The 15293-nt window shown below is 44.8% G+C and overlaps 1 protein-coding gene across 1 annotated transcript in view; it reads left to right on the top strand.

Annotated features, from left to right (window-relative positions):
• The window catches only part of TECPR2 (tectonin beta-propeller repeat containing 2), a 657145-nt gene that overhangs the window by 407572 nt on the left and 234280 nt on the right, over positions 1-15293 (top strand). Inside the window, exon 14 of the mRNA XM_069207305.1 lies at positions 6305-6446. Coding sequence (XP_069063406.1) covers positions 6305-6446 — 142 coding nt within the window. The remainder of the gene's footprint in view (positions 1-6304; positions 6447-15293) is intronic.

Below are 15293 nucleotides of genomic sequence, written 5' to 3'. Positions count from 1 at the left end.
TCCAAGGCAGAACACACAGTGCATTATCTTCTAATGCTTAAGGGAATGTTTCGATTGGCTACCAACAACTTCAAGGACCCAGTAAATGCTAGAATGCTCACACCTAAAGTAGAAAAAAAGCATAGGCCAGTCTCCTGATGACCTTTCGTATGTTTGTACCTAAATCACCCCAGACTCGCTTTTAGTACACATTGCCTGGAAGAGGGTGATTCAAAGGAAATGGAGGATACTCAGCCCCCTCATAAAGAACCCAAGTGGATTGATGTGGAAAGGAAGTGGGTGGTGTGGGTGGCAGCTACCCATTAGCGAATTGCAAACTCTGTGGACCTTCTCTGTATTTACACAATCACTACTACTAGGAAGAGCTGGTAAAGCACCTCCTAAAGGCCCACCACAAATACCAACAGGAGCTAATTGGTGAAGGTAAGGCCATCATTAATGCCAACATTAGATGCGCCCTCGACAGGGCACATACTGCAGCAAGAGGCCTGAACACCAGCATCCTCTTCCGTAAGTGTACCTTGTTCAGGGTGTCCTGGTTTAGACCCAAGGTCCAGCAGAATCCATTGAATGTCCCTTTTGATGCCAGACCTCTCTTTTTTTTCCTGTGTGGACAAGATGCTTAAGAAAATCAAAAAGGACATTGACACTCCCAAGTTCATGGGTGTCCTGCAGCCCCATTTCAGATCTGCCTTTCGTAGGCAGCAAAACAGGAATGGTGCAAAAATAGGAGGCTCAAGCCAGAGACCCCCTCCCCTTTCCCCTAAAACCAATAGCACTTTTAAGACCTGCAGCAAACCAAGAGCTTCCAGAGGGTGTCCTATAGAGTGAACAGGCATGGAAAGGGCAGAGGTGGCTCCTGTCGGCATGCAGTGACTCCCCATCCCTATCATGTTACATTTGTTGGGTAGAACACTGACCTAGTCCTTCTCTCAGTTGAAGGCTTATCACCGCAGACCAATGGCTCCTCCATGTGCATGAAGGAGTTCTGCCTCAAATTTCACAACTTCTTGCAACACCCCACCTCCTAGAAGAAGAGGATGAAGCGCTCCTCGCACATGGCATTATCAAACCAGTACCTGCACAACGATGCATGGAGGGAGTGTACTCACCTTAATTCCAGATCCCCCAAAAATATGGCTGTCCTTGGCTGATCCTTGACTGCGGGCCATTGAACAGATTAATTCTCTCTGAACATTTTCACATGGTCACCATGCAGGACATTATCCCATTGCTCCACCAAGGTGACTTTGTCCGCTTTGGAGCTGAAGGACACTTAATCTTACATCCTGATCCACTATGAGCATCACTTGTACCTCAATTTGTGATAAATGGACAAACAACCAGTTCAGGGTGTTACCCTTCAAAGTCACTACAGCACCAGGGGTGTTTACAGTGTGCCTATCAGCAGCACCAGCACATCTGAGCAAAAATGTAATATATGTCTTTCTGTACTTACACGATTGGCTCATCAAAAGCAGGGTCCCTACTTGACAGCCAAAAAGTTGCACCTTAAACTGAAGCAGGTCCATCTCTTCCTGGGTTCTGTTTAAAAAAAAAAAATAAGGTAACAGGAAAAGAATACCTCAAGAAACTGAGGGGGGGATACATCATCAGCAGCTGCTGCTGCTTTGTCAGGCACACAGTCCCATCAGAGTCCAAACTGTGATACTGTGAAGAAACTGTTGGGGATGATGGGTTCATGCATAGAGATTGTGCACTACACCGGGTTACATATGCACACTCTTCAAGACTGCCTGTCGCGGCAATGGGCACAAGCATAAAGGCATTGGGAGGATCCAGGGTTGATAGCGACCATGGCTCAGCTCCATCTGCTTTAGTGGAAGTATAACCAGCTGTGGCTCGGGACAGCCTTTCTAGCCACCTTCCCGCAGGTGACCATCACAACAGACACATCTCTCGTGGGGTGGCGTCCACACCTATGCAAGGTAACTATCTAAGGCACATGAACGGCTCAGTACCAGGGGAGTCAGAAAAGCTACCTGGAGATTCTAGCCTTCAAACTCGTCTTCAGAAATTTCTTCGGACTAATTTGGAACAAGACTGCCCCTACTAAAGAATGGACCATATAACTAACTGCTATGTGCTAAATCCTGAAGTGGGGGAAACCCACTTCACCCAGCTCGTTACATTGGCTCAGGCGATTTGGTACTGGGCAACCTGCAACAAGGTTCACCGGTTGGTGGAGCATTTGTCAGGAGTGGAGATCGACTTTGCAGACCTGCCTAGGAGGACACATCAACAAAACGTTTTTCCCAAGTTGTTTACAAGTACTTTCAGTGGTGAGGAACACTGACCATGAACCTGTTTGCCACGTCTGAAAAATGTGAAATGTCAAATCTTCACCACCAGATATCCAAACCCACAATCGATTGCCAATGCGCCATAGATTAACTGGTCGGGGATATTTGCCAATGCTTTTCCACCTCTCTTCTTCATCCTGAATGTAGTGAGAAATAGTATATTTGGAAATGTATGCGGAAGCTGTTTGTAGGAGGCTGGCCTGGCTTGCAGTGGGTACCAAGGGGTACTTACACTCTGTACCAGGTCCAGTTATCCCTTATTAGTGTAGAAGAGGTGTTTCCAACAGCTTAGGCTGATAGAAGGTAGCTATAGCAGAGCAGCTTAGGCTGAACTAGGAGACATGCAAAGCTCCTACTATACCACTGGTGTCATATGCACAATATCATAAGAAAACACAATACACAGATATGCTAAAAATAAAGGTACTTTATTTTTATGACAATATGCCAAAAGTATCTCAGTGAGTACCCTCAGTATGAGGAGGGCAAATATACACGAGATATATGTACACAATACCAAAAATATGCAATAATAGCAAAAGGAAGTAATGCAAGCAATGTAGAGTTACAGTAGATTGCAATAAGAGCACATAGGTATAGGGGCAACACAAACCATATACTCCAAAAGTGGAATGCGAACCACGAATGGACCCCAAACCTATGTGAGCTTGTAGATTGTCGCTGGGACTGTAAGAAAACAGTGAGGGTTAGAAAAGTAGCCCACCCCAAGACCCTGAAAAGTAGGTGTAAAGTGCACCTATATTCCCCAGAGAGCACAGAAGTCGTGATAGGGGAATTCTGCAAGAAGACCAACACCAGCAATGCAACCAAAGTGTACTTCCGGACGAGAGTACCTGTGGAACAAGGGGACCAAGTCCAAGAGTCGCGACAAAGTCAAGAGTGGGCAGATGCCCAGGAAATGCCAGCTGAGGGTGCAAAGAAAGCTGCCACCTGATGGTAGAAGCTGTGGATTCTGCAAGAACGAAGAGGGCTAGAAACTTCCCCTTTGGAGGATGGATGTCCCACGTCGTGAAGAGGCTTGCAGAGGTGTTCTGACGCAGAAAGACCGCAAACAAGCCTTGCTAGCTGCAAGGGTCGCGGTTAGGGTTTTTGGATGCTGCTGTGGCCCAGGAGGGACCAGGATGTCGCCACTTGGATGAGGAGACAGAGGGGGGTGCCCAGCAAGTCAGGGAGCCCTCACAGAAGCAGGCAGCACCCGCAGAAGTACCGAAACAGGCACTTGGAAGAGGAGTGAACCGGAGCTCACCCGAAGACACAAAAGGGAGTCCCACGACGCCGGAGGACAACTCAGGAGGTTGTGCACTGCAGGTTAGAGTGTCGGGGACCCAGGCTTGGCTGTGCACGAAGGAAATCCTGGAAGAGTGCACAGGAGCCGGAGCAGCTGCAAATCACGCCGTACCCAGCAATGCAGTCTAGCGTGGGGAGGCAAGGACTTACCGCCACCAAACTTGGACTGAAGAGTCACTGGACTGTGGGAGTCACTTGGACAGAGTTGCTGAGTTCCAGGGACCACGCTAGTCGTGCTGAGAGGGGACCCAGAGGACCGGTGATGCAGTTCTTTTGGTGCCTGCGGTTGCAGGGGGAAGATTCCGTCGTCCCACAGGAGATTTCTTCAGAGCTCCTGGTGCAAGAAGGAGGCAGGCTACCCCCAGAGCATGCACCACCAGGAAACAGGCAAGAAAGCGGCAGGATCAGCGATACAAGGTTGCAGTAGTCGTCTTTGCTACTTTGTTGTGGTTTTGCAGGCGTCCTGAGCAGTCAGCAGTCGATCCTTTGGCAGAAGGTGAAGAGAGAGATGCAGAGGAACTCTGATGAGCTCTTGCATTCGTTATCTAAAGAATTCCCCAAAGCAGAGACCCTAAATAGCCAGAAAAGGAGGTTTGGCTATCTAGGAAGGAGGATAGGCTAGCAACACAGGTAAGAGCCTATCAGAAGGAGTCTCTGACGTCACCTGCTGGCACTGGCCACTCAGAGCAGTCCAGTGTGCCAGCAGCACCTCTGTTTCCAAGATGGCAGAGGTCTGGAGCACACTGGAGGAGCTCTGGGCACCTCCCCTGGGGAGGTGCAGGTCTGGGAAGTGGTCACTCCCCTTTCCTTTGTCCAGTTTCGTGCCAGAGCAGGGCTGGGGGATCCCTGAACCAGTGTAGACTGGCTTATGCCGAGATGGGCACCATCTGTGACCATCAACGCATTTCCAGAGGCTCGGGGAGGCTACTCCCCCCCCCCCCAGCCCTGACACCTTTTTCCAAAGGGAGAGGGTGTAACACCCTCTCTCTGAGGAAGTCCTTTGTTCTGCCTTCCTGCGCCAAGCCTGGCTGGACCCCAGGAGGGCAGAAACCTGTCTGAGGGGTTGGCAGCAGCTGCAGTGAAACCCCGGGAAAGGTAGTTTGGCAGTACCCGGGTCTGTGCTAGAGACTCAGGGGATCATGGAATTGTCTCGGGGTGACAATTCCATGATCTTAGACATGTTACATGGCCATGTTCGAAGTTACCATTGTGACGCTATACATAGGTAGTGATCTATGTATAGTGCACGCGTGAAATGGTGTCCCCGCACTCACAAAGTCCGGGGAATTTGCCCTGAATGATGTGGGGGCACCTTGGCTAGTGCCAGGGTGCCCACACACTAAGTAACTTAGCACCCAACCTTCACCAGGTGAAGGTTAGACATATAGGTGATTTATAAGTTACTTAAGTGCAGTGGTAAATGGCTGTGAAATAACGTGGACGTTATTTCACTCAGGCTGCAGTGGCAGGCCTGTGTAAGAATTGTCAGAGCTCCCTATGGGTGGCAAAAGAAATGCTGCAGCCCATAGGGATCTCCAGGAACCCCAATACCCTGGGTACCTCAGTACCATATACTGGAAATTATAAGGGTGTTCCAGTATGCCAATGTGAATTGGTGAAATTGGTCACTAGCCTGTTAGTGACAATTTAGAAAGCAGAGAGAGCATAACCACTGAGGTTCTGGTTAGCAGAGCCTCAGTGAGAGAGTTAGTCATCACACAGGGAACACATACAGGGCATACTTATGAGCACTGGGGCCCTGGCTGGCAGGGTCCCAGTGACACATACACTAAAACAACATATATACAGTGAAATATGGGGGTAACATGCCAGGCAAGATGGTACTTTCCTACACTGTTCATTTTCCATAGGTTTCATTTATGCAGCTTTGGCTCCACTTGGCAGCAATAGAGAGAGAAAGCTCTGCTAAATGGAATCTCGGTAAATAATTGCATTAAAGAAAATACACCCAAAAGGTTTAAATCATGATGAAGAATTGTTTGTACATTCAATAATAATTTTTATGACAATATGAAAACAAACTTTGAGGGATTATTCATAAAAGCAATCAAGTAGGACAAGAACCCAGCAAGGCTAACACACAGTAGCCAAAAGAAAGACTAGAGCGACTGTGAAATGTTCAAAACTGAGATTAAGCTGCATAATTGACGATATGTAGAATGAACTATGAGTTCTGATTAATAACACACTGTGGGACAGAGAAATAAAGGCTGAAGAACTTGTGACAGAATTGAAATTTAAAGAGATCTCATATATTTAAATATACACCAAATTAACTTTGAAGCATAAAATGAAGACCTAAAGAATAAATAGAAAGACATAAATCTAAAGAGCAATGCTTTGCTAAATTATAAAAATTTAAATAATGTTTATAGAACCACATGTTCCAGAATCCATATGATGGATACGTGTACATGAGTAAGTAGATGTAAGTAACATGCTATAAAATGGGCCACACTTTGTTGTAAGCAAGTTCATGGCTGCGAAAAGTGTTTTCCGTTGCTTGCTCCATAGTAAAATTGCTGATTACAAGGTAACCACTCAAGTGCTGACTGTTTCTTTGGAAATCAAAGATGTGCTGAAGAAAACGGTTGCATGTAGGCTTACGTTGATAATGTTTTATAATTGTTTTTCTTTCTTTTCATTTCCAGCGAAAGACAGGGTTTACAGCCAGTGTGTTTAACTCTAGGGGATCAGCAGACGGTCTGGACTCTGGATAATGAAGGCAATCTCTGGTTCAGAACTGGTGTCACATCTAAAAAACCACAGGGAGATGATGACCATTGGTGGCAAGTAGGCACTTTCCCTTATTTCTTTGATAATGTTGTGCTGCTTGAACAGTAATAGTGTGTGTGCACATGTATATTAGTCTCACCTCATATTTGAATGAAGCACAGACCTGCAAATCTAGCACTTGTCAAATAATCCTATTGTGTTAATAAGCCTTTTTACAGTTGGTTAAACTTCCACTTGGTAAATGAGGGATCTAAGGAGATAGGTTCAAATCCTACTTGTAAAAGTCAACAGTAGAAGAGCTAATTTGCTGCCTTACTTGCCTCTTATGTAATCTTTATTGTATTTTTGTACTTTTTGGCCCATGTTCATCTGTCAAACTATAGGCTGAATGCATTTCTTTTTTAACTTACCCATGCACTTAGTCTTCACAGAGCACCACAGTTCTAAAAGCTCCAGAGTCCATTCTTCAAGTGCTGGCGTTCATGAGTGTTGGATATCTAGTACAGATGCCCATTTTTGTCTGCCAGGAGGAATCAACTGGCTGTAGTACCTACTTATTAAATCAATATTATAGCTGTTTTAAGGAACTGGACTGCTTCATTCAAGTATTTACCATTGTAATGTTGCCAGATGTGGCCAATTCCTTATTCTATAGTATTGTTTTTTTCAATTTATGTGTATCGGTAGAAACAAACACATAATGCCAGACTGGTCAAAGACATGAATTGGGTTAAGGTCAAACAGTGGTGTGCTCGAGATCTGCTGGATATGGCACTGTTGAACTTCTGACTCCCTTCTGTGCTTCCTGACAACAAAGGGCCTTTCTTGTCTTAGAGATGACTCACAACATTGTTTGATTTCAGATAATTCCATAACGACAAAACAGACTTTCACTCAGGGTCTTAATTGTTGATGAGTTGTAAGTCCCAGCTTTGTGTCAAATTGTTAATATTGATGTTATACTTGATTTGCATAGCACAACAGTTACTTGGACTCACTGTGCTTTTGCTGACACACCTCGTGTTGTATCTTTGTTTGGTTTGCGAAATGCAAACCAGTGGAGTATGAGTTGGGGGCGACGTTCTAGAATGAAATGTAAAGGTGCTAGGAGGAGGAGGGTGGACTAAAGCTGTGGCAGGGGCATTTTCTTCTGTTATATAAAAGCTTCTTCAGTGCACCCATCTACTCACCGTTGTCATTCCCATTTGGTCACTCTCGTCATTTTGGAGTATATTACACTGACGATGAGCGATGGTGTGAACTTATAGGCGGAGTACAGTGTCTCAACATCACTTGAAGGGAAGTCATTCCATCCAGTTGGATGTTAAGAGCCATTGGGTTTAAGGACTACAAATCACCACAACTTCTATTGTCAGTTGCCCCAGCTCACTGCTAGCCTCTTAAGTCTATGCCTTATGGCTGTTGTCTGTGTGAAGTCAGACTCTCCTGGTGAAACCTAGTGGAAAGTGTTGATTTTAAGCCTGTTCAGTGTTTGCTTCCCCCGTCGTAACTTTGTGCACTTAAGAGTTCTGAGAAAGTTTCCACTATTTTGAACAGTGAAGGCTTGGTGCATTGTAAACATTACTTTGATGACAAAATAACAATCTTTGATATCTGTAGGTTTCAAAGGCGGCGCAAGGGTTAAATAGCTGCCTTGTGGGACTGTTGTGTTCACGTGACAGTCCACGTGTGTTCGAACATTACTGTTTGTCAGAAGTAAGCGGTACAGCGTGTGGTGTCAGCAGCCTTTGTTGTGCCTCTCACATGATGAGTCCTGCCCCTCGCTTTGTGATATGTCCTCATCCAGGCTGCATGCAATGTAACCAGCATTCCTAGTGTAAGGATGTACATTCAGAAAGAAGATGGACAGGCACAAAAAGAGTAGGATAGCTAATTGTGTTATATCCTTTTAAGGATTCAAATTTGTAGCTGAGTATATATCTTGCATTACTAAGCATGTGGCTGATCCCTTATCACATTTGGTACTAAAGGTAATAGACAATTCTGTTAAAGTATATTTTGGAGGAAGAGGGGCACACAAGTATGCGAGATTGAAGGGAGCATCATTTCGAAAGGTTGAGTGGAGGACGGGGTAAAGGAGGGCTTCGTTCTACAAGAGGTCTTAGCTTGTGTCAATGTTTCTAAAACAAAATTCATGGTACTAAGAGGTCGAACACAAACTGTGGCAAGGGTTAAAATGAGTGGTGCTATTCTCGAGCAAACTAATGAATTTACATATCTGGGTGTGCATTTTAGTGATAATTTTAGTTGGAAACCCCAGATTGATATTCAAGCACTTAAACATGTTCAATTAGGCGGTGCCCTTCTTAAGGAATATAAAAGATCATTTACCCGCCCGATGTCCCCACTAATGGAAATCTATGGGTCAAAAATTCTTCCCTCAGTCTTGTATGGGGCTGAGCTTTGGGGTTATAGCAATCTGGACCGACTGATGCTGGCCCAAAATAGATTTATAAGAGGGGCGGTTGGTCTTCCGAGGTCATCCCCACGCATCCCGCTCCTTTATGACCTTGGGCTCCAACCGGTGGAAGATCAAGCCAGATTTCGGCCCTTGGCCTTCTGGCGGAGGTTGTGGTCTACCCCAGAGCTGTTATTATATGCGAAAGCATGCCTCGAGGTAAGGGACACCCTAGGATCCGATAAGATTGGTTGGTTTAAGGGTGTTAGAACCACCCTTTGTGCCATGGGTCTGGGTGCCCTTTGGCACAACCCCGACTCAGCTACTTTTCCTTCAAAAAAAGAGCTGAAACAACTATATTGGGAATGGGTGGTAGGCATAAGACACTCATCCCTTATAGGTAGTTCCCTTACAACAACATTTGTACACGTGAAAGATGTCTCTGCAATTGAAAAGTACTGGGATGTTATTACAAAACCTATGGATCGAAAATTATATCACCAAGTTAGAGTGGGCTCAATACCATTAAGGTGTTTAACCTCAACCTGGGGCACTGGAAGCCCAGATAAATGCCCATTGTGTACTGAAATGCGGGAAAATGTGAGCCATCTGTTCTTTGTCTGTCCATTATGCAAAAGTCTGGGCACACAATCGGCTGAGACTGCTTGTAGGATCCTTAAAATTGATCTTTCACCTACTATAGCAATAGGGGTGGCCAAATTCCTGGGGTGGGCATGGATAATTCGTTCTGAACTACTAAAACAGCTATATGTTTTAGATAAGTAATTTATCTTGAACTTTAGAATTGAGTTTTTAAAGTAATGTACTTTTTTTTTTTTAAATATGTTAAAATATTTAACAAATGAAGCATTAGATAGATTTAATACGTTCTTAGTAGCTTTTATGAAATATTGTATTTATTGTTCTAATCGTTAGCACTGATAATTTTATAAGTATTATGACGTGTAGCATGTCTTTTATGATGAAATATCGAATAAAGACTTCATTGACTTGACTTGACTTAATTGTGTTATATCCTTTTAAGGATTCAAATTTGTAGCTGAGTATATATCTTGCATTACTAAGCATGTGGCTGATCCCTTATCACATTTGGTACTAAAGGTAATAGACAATTCTGTTAAAGTATATTTTGGAGGAAGAGGGGCACACAAGTATGCGAGATTGAAGGGAGCATCATTTCGAAAGGTTGAGTGGAGGACGGGGTAAAGGAGGGCTTCGTTCTACAAGAGGTCTTAGCTTGTGTCAATAAAGGATGGAAGAAGGGTGATGGCAGTGAGGAGTGCAGAAAGTTTGTGCTTGTAAAGAATGAATTAGCTGAAAAACTGAATCTGTTCTACAGAGGGTCCAGATTGATTGCACCCACATCCCTCAGAGAAGGGTTGCTTAATTTAGCACATGAGGGAAACAATGGTATGTCATAGACTAAGCAAACATTCAGAATATTTTATTGGTGGCCGGGAATGAACCTTTGTATAGAAAGAGCTGTAAGAGAATGTATGCAGTGTTCTGTTAGTGCTAAGGTCTTAAACCCCCATATTCAACCCATGGTGATCAGAAAGTTACTGATGACTTCTTGGAGTGACATTACTTTGGATATTTCGGGCACTGTTGACAATGGAGGAAGGCACGTATGTGTTGAGGTGATCTTGGATAAGTATTCAAGGTGCCAGAAATGTTTTGAATGATTGCGATGAAACCAAGCTTATTGTGGAGTGCTTAAGAAAGCTGTTTTGGAGGAGAGGTTTACCTACAACCATTTTGATGGATAATGGTGTACAACTGGTTTCAAGAGAGATGGAGGAGTTTCTGAAGAAGAATGAGATAAAGCGTAAAAAATGTGCTTTGTACCATCCCAAGGCTAACGCTATGATGGAACGCTTTAACAGGATGGTGAAGAGACCATTCAGTTATCCAAGGAGAATGGGAAAAGATGAAACGAGCAAGTAGATAGAAGGGCCACGGTATATAGGTTAAATTCACATTTCGTCACTTGGAGAACATCATTGGAACTGTTCAGAGGGAGGATGGCTAATTCCCTTGTTTCACCATTGTGGGTGAATGAGAAGTTTACGAGTGTGAATGGAACAAACCTGAAGTGGAAGAAGGGAAAAATAGCTAACTGAAGAAAAAGAAAGGCATGGAATAATGTTTAAAGGTAAAAAGCTGTTAAAAATCAGTTTGTGACTTAGTTCTGATTAACGGCTTTAAACCAACAAGGGGAATCCATGGTTTCAGAACCTATTAAAGTGACTAAATTGTACAGAAATGCAGTAAAGACAGAGGATTCATGCGGTGTGGAATCCGAGCAGGATGAGTACTATACTGCATGTGTGGGCATAGATGCATGAGAAATGGCATGAACAGCCATTTTAAATGTATGTGCTGGTCACTGTCATTATGAGTTTCACAGCTATGTGATGGCCACTCTGAACCCTGGATTGTTTGGTATCAAACAACTCAGAATGATAAATCCAAACTGGTACCAGTATTAGATTTATTGCAAAATGTACCCAGGGACCTACTCCGAATTGCCCCCTGCAAAAACGAACTACCCTGGCATGGTTGATGACTAGTCACATCCAGCCTGCCACCCCCTGGACAGGATTCTGAAACCCTGGGGTGAAAGCCTGTGCTCTCTGGGTTCAGAGAACAAAGCCCTTCCTGGGCAGAAGTGTTAGACTTTCTCCCCCAGGAATGTGCACAGCCCTGCCTATGAGCTTCAAAGGGCTTACTGTCCTTGAAACACGATCCCCAGCCCTGCTGCTGGCAGCAGATGGCTGCCCCTGTTGCAAACCCCCACTTTTGGCAGGAGCAACGGTGGGAAAATACACACAGGAGAGGAGGAGGGCCACCCTTTACTTGCAACACTCCTAAGGTGTTGCATGCACAGTGACCTCTCCATTTTATTTGCCTCCATCTTGCATGGTAGGGAAATAGCCTATCTGGGATAGGAAAGTGACCTCTGCCCACAGGATGTTAGTCACATAGTGGGTGTAGCCACCCTAAGCTAGATGACCCATTAGTCACTACTAGGTACTGCCCTAAATACCCACTAAATGCAGTATTTAGTGGGCACCCATAGACCTGCAGATCAGATTCCAAGGACACAAGAAGTCCTGCAACAAAGAAGATCCAAGGCTCAAGAACTGCATACCTTCTGCGCATAGAAATATTGCCAAACTCTGCCTGCTGCACCTAGGACTTGACAATCACAGCTGAGGGGTTGCATGGACATCGGATAGGCTCTAGAAAACCCCAGAGGACCTCCACCCTTCTGAAAATCACCAAAGCTCTCCCTCTAGAGTGAAGGCATCACTCCCTGCAACAAAGAAGCAAAAGACCAGTGAATCCAGTTCACTGACTGGCTGCTGACCATGGAACTGGGCATAGCAGATGGACCAAATTTCACCTGATGGAGCCAGAGGACAATACCTGCAAGTGCGCCAAGTTTGGTGGCACTGTGACCTCCATTGGCTGAACCAAGCCCTACACTGTGGTATTGGACCCCCAACGTCGGACATCTATAAGAAAAGTCCACTCTGGACTCCAAAAAGACAAGGAGAATGCCCCAGTTGAGGGACTTCAGGACACGTAAGAACCACCCCCCAGAGTGGCCCTGCTGACCTGCAATCCACCCTCAAAGTGACCTGCTTCCATGGGCACCTTGGTGCGCAGCTCTTGGCTCACCTATCAGCTCTGCACCTGGCCTACCTGGGCCCTGCACCAGAGAACCAACTGTGCTCTAAGGGCCCCCACCTCTTGCAACCTTTACACTCCAAGGGGACCCAACAGACTCACTTTGAAGTTCGCCTGTGCATTGCTTTTCCAAGTGGTCCCCCGCAGTGGTCCTGCAGCAACTCCACAGACTATTTAGCAGCTGCTCCGGCCAAACCCGGGAACCGCCTGAACTTCCCCAGCTGGCCCACAGGACCTCTTGACGACCTCGACCTAAAAACAAAAGGACACACTGGTAAATGCATTGCCTGATTTTATATGCATTTCAAAAGTTTTCTCCCATTGATTCTTATGGAGCGTAATTATGCACAAAAGCAAGACATTTTCTAAACGTTGAAAAATCATAACTTAAAAAGTATTTACCCGATTTTGATGATCTTGGTCTTAAAAATGTTATAAAAATCTGAAGTATTTTTGTAACTTGGTCTCAATATTTATTGATACTGTGAGTACAGCAAATGCTTTGCACTTCTCCAAGATTGGCCTAACTGCTCGATTGAACTACCATAAAAATTAGCACATTAGGTGGTCTAGTTTTCACCTTTGCGAATCAACGTGTGGTTGCCCGAACTCTCTGCGCAGTGAACATGGTTTTGCACACTACATTGAGTCAGCCTCCTACAGTGTCTTTGTGGTTTGTTGTATCTTTTATTGTCCCCCTCTAAAATAAAAATGAGAAAGAGCTGATATTCTGTATCCCTTCACCACCTACCCATGAGTTTCACTTTTACAATTCGAGACACAATAAAAAAACATACCTCTTCGTTTTATCTCCCTTGCATCCTACCACAGGAAGAAAAATCATACCTCCTTAATGTCCCATCACACCAGTCCCCACCACCGTCCTCCTGATTCTCAGCATGTTACAGGAAAGTTGTAAGGAACTAGGTGGAGATTCAGTCTGATTGGGATGCTGCTGTGCAAGTGCTCCCCTGTCGTCTGTCCTCTGCTGCCTTTTAGTCTCTAAAAACCTAGGTGGTGCCTGTTGGGGTCAATACAGAGGACGTAAACGCATGAAACATCACTGCGATGAACAGACACGCTTGCAATCTGAGATTCCGATGTATACACAGAGAGCTTGGAATTCGCCATTTGCACACATATTGCATTCATTATTTACACTTTGTTGGCATTCTGGAGTCGTCTTTGAAGCAGGGACTTTCAGGAGCTAGCTCCTGGAACATACACTAGCCCGTAGTTAAATGGTACCGTCCTGTGCGCCGAGTTGGGTAATTTCCCAGCAGTTTATCCAGTCTCCTGCCTAATGACTTCCTGCCTCATACGCTTAGAGTCTACTGCCTAGTAACCTCCTGCCTAGTACGTCATATTATGCAGGCAACGTCAGAGTGCACTAACAGCCTAACAGTGGAGGTCAGCCAATGCTTTAACCATTTTCTTCATGATCTACAGCACGTCAGGACTAGTTAAGTCTTTGATTAAAAGTATGTAAGGGTATCGATACAATCTTTTTATTAAGAAAATAACAGTGGGGATTAACCTTGAATGCAGAAATATGACAACAAGCATCGCGTCAGGAACGCTTACACCCAGTCCTCAGAGGTAATCTTAGTAGAAAATGGAGCGCAGGGAGAACGAACGGGAGGGCCAGGAGAGACAAATTGTACATCACTTGAATTACGTAAACTCATCGGGCAAGAACTTTGAGCGTGCAGTGAAGCAATATTGCAGTAAACTCGGCAACAAGAGCATGTCTGAGGCCACTGAATATGTACTTAATAGTTTCATCTCAATGGGTAGCCATTAAAGAGTCTCAACTTAGGAGCCAGGCGGCATGTCCGCCCAATATGGGAAGCCCATGCCTTGACTTCTAGATTGTAAAGAATTTCCCAAGGAGCGGAAAACGTAATGTCCTTACTCCTTCACAGACTCGTACATTTCACTGGAAACCACATGGAGGCCTCAGAGCCCAGCAGCAACAGCATTTTTTTAGCATTTTAATTTTAGTGCCACAATCACTACCGGAATGTGAGGTTGTAGGGGCTTTCCTCTGGACAGATGGGCACAAACTAACCACTACTGCCATTCCATTGCAACTCCTTGCATGACTGTATGAGTTGATTGACTTCCTGCAATGCTGGAGCCCACTGAATGTGCAGAGTGGTCAGGAGAGGATATAGATGAATTCTGGCTAAAGGGATTCAAGTGGTCCTGAGCCTTCAATGTTCTTGCCTAGCCTAGCCTGCTGACGAGCCAGCAGATCTGTGAGCAGTTACTGTAATATGGATGTCACCTTCACTGGGGAAAAAAAACAACCAATAAACAGGTCTTTCTGGAGCTAGACCTCAACACATTTCGATATTGGGATGGCGCCAGTACATATTTCTTGTGTTTAATGAGAAACATGCTCTGGCAGACAAATATGCATTCTGTCTAGACTCCTAATCCATTTGTGAGGAGAGGACATATACAGGATCGAGTCATCTAAATATGGGTACAGTGACCACACTTATAGGTGAAAGAAGGCCTGTCTCAGTATATTTGGTAATCTACTGGGAGACATTATGCTGAATTAGAAGCACTCTGATGTGGAAATGCCCCATCTAGGCAACAGCACTAGAAACAGCTAATGATGTGTTATCATTGGCATATGGTACAAGAGGTCATGGGTCACCATGAAGTCCCTGGGAGTCACAAGGAAGCTGATTTCTTGTATGGTCTCCATTTTAAATGGAAATGATGGCACTGATTTTGTCACCAAGTTGAGGTGG

This window comes from Pleurodeles waltl, chromosome 9 (genome assembly GCF_031143425.1).
Source record: "Pleurodeles waltl isolate 20211129_DDA chromosome 9, aPleWal1.hap1.20221129, whole genome shotgun sequence".
Classification (NCBI taxonomy): domain Eukaryota; kingdom Metazoa; phylum Chordata; class Amphibia; order Caudata; family Salamandridae; genus Pleurodeles; species Pleurodeles waltl.
The sequence above is the reverse complement of the archived record's forward strand: the minus strand, read 5'-3'. Positions and strand labels throughout refer to the sequence as shown.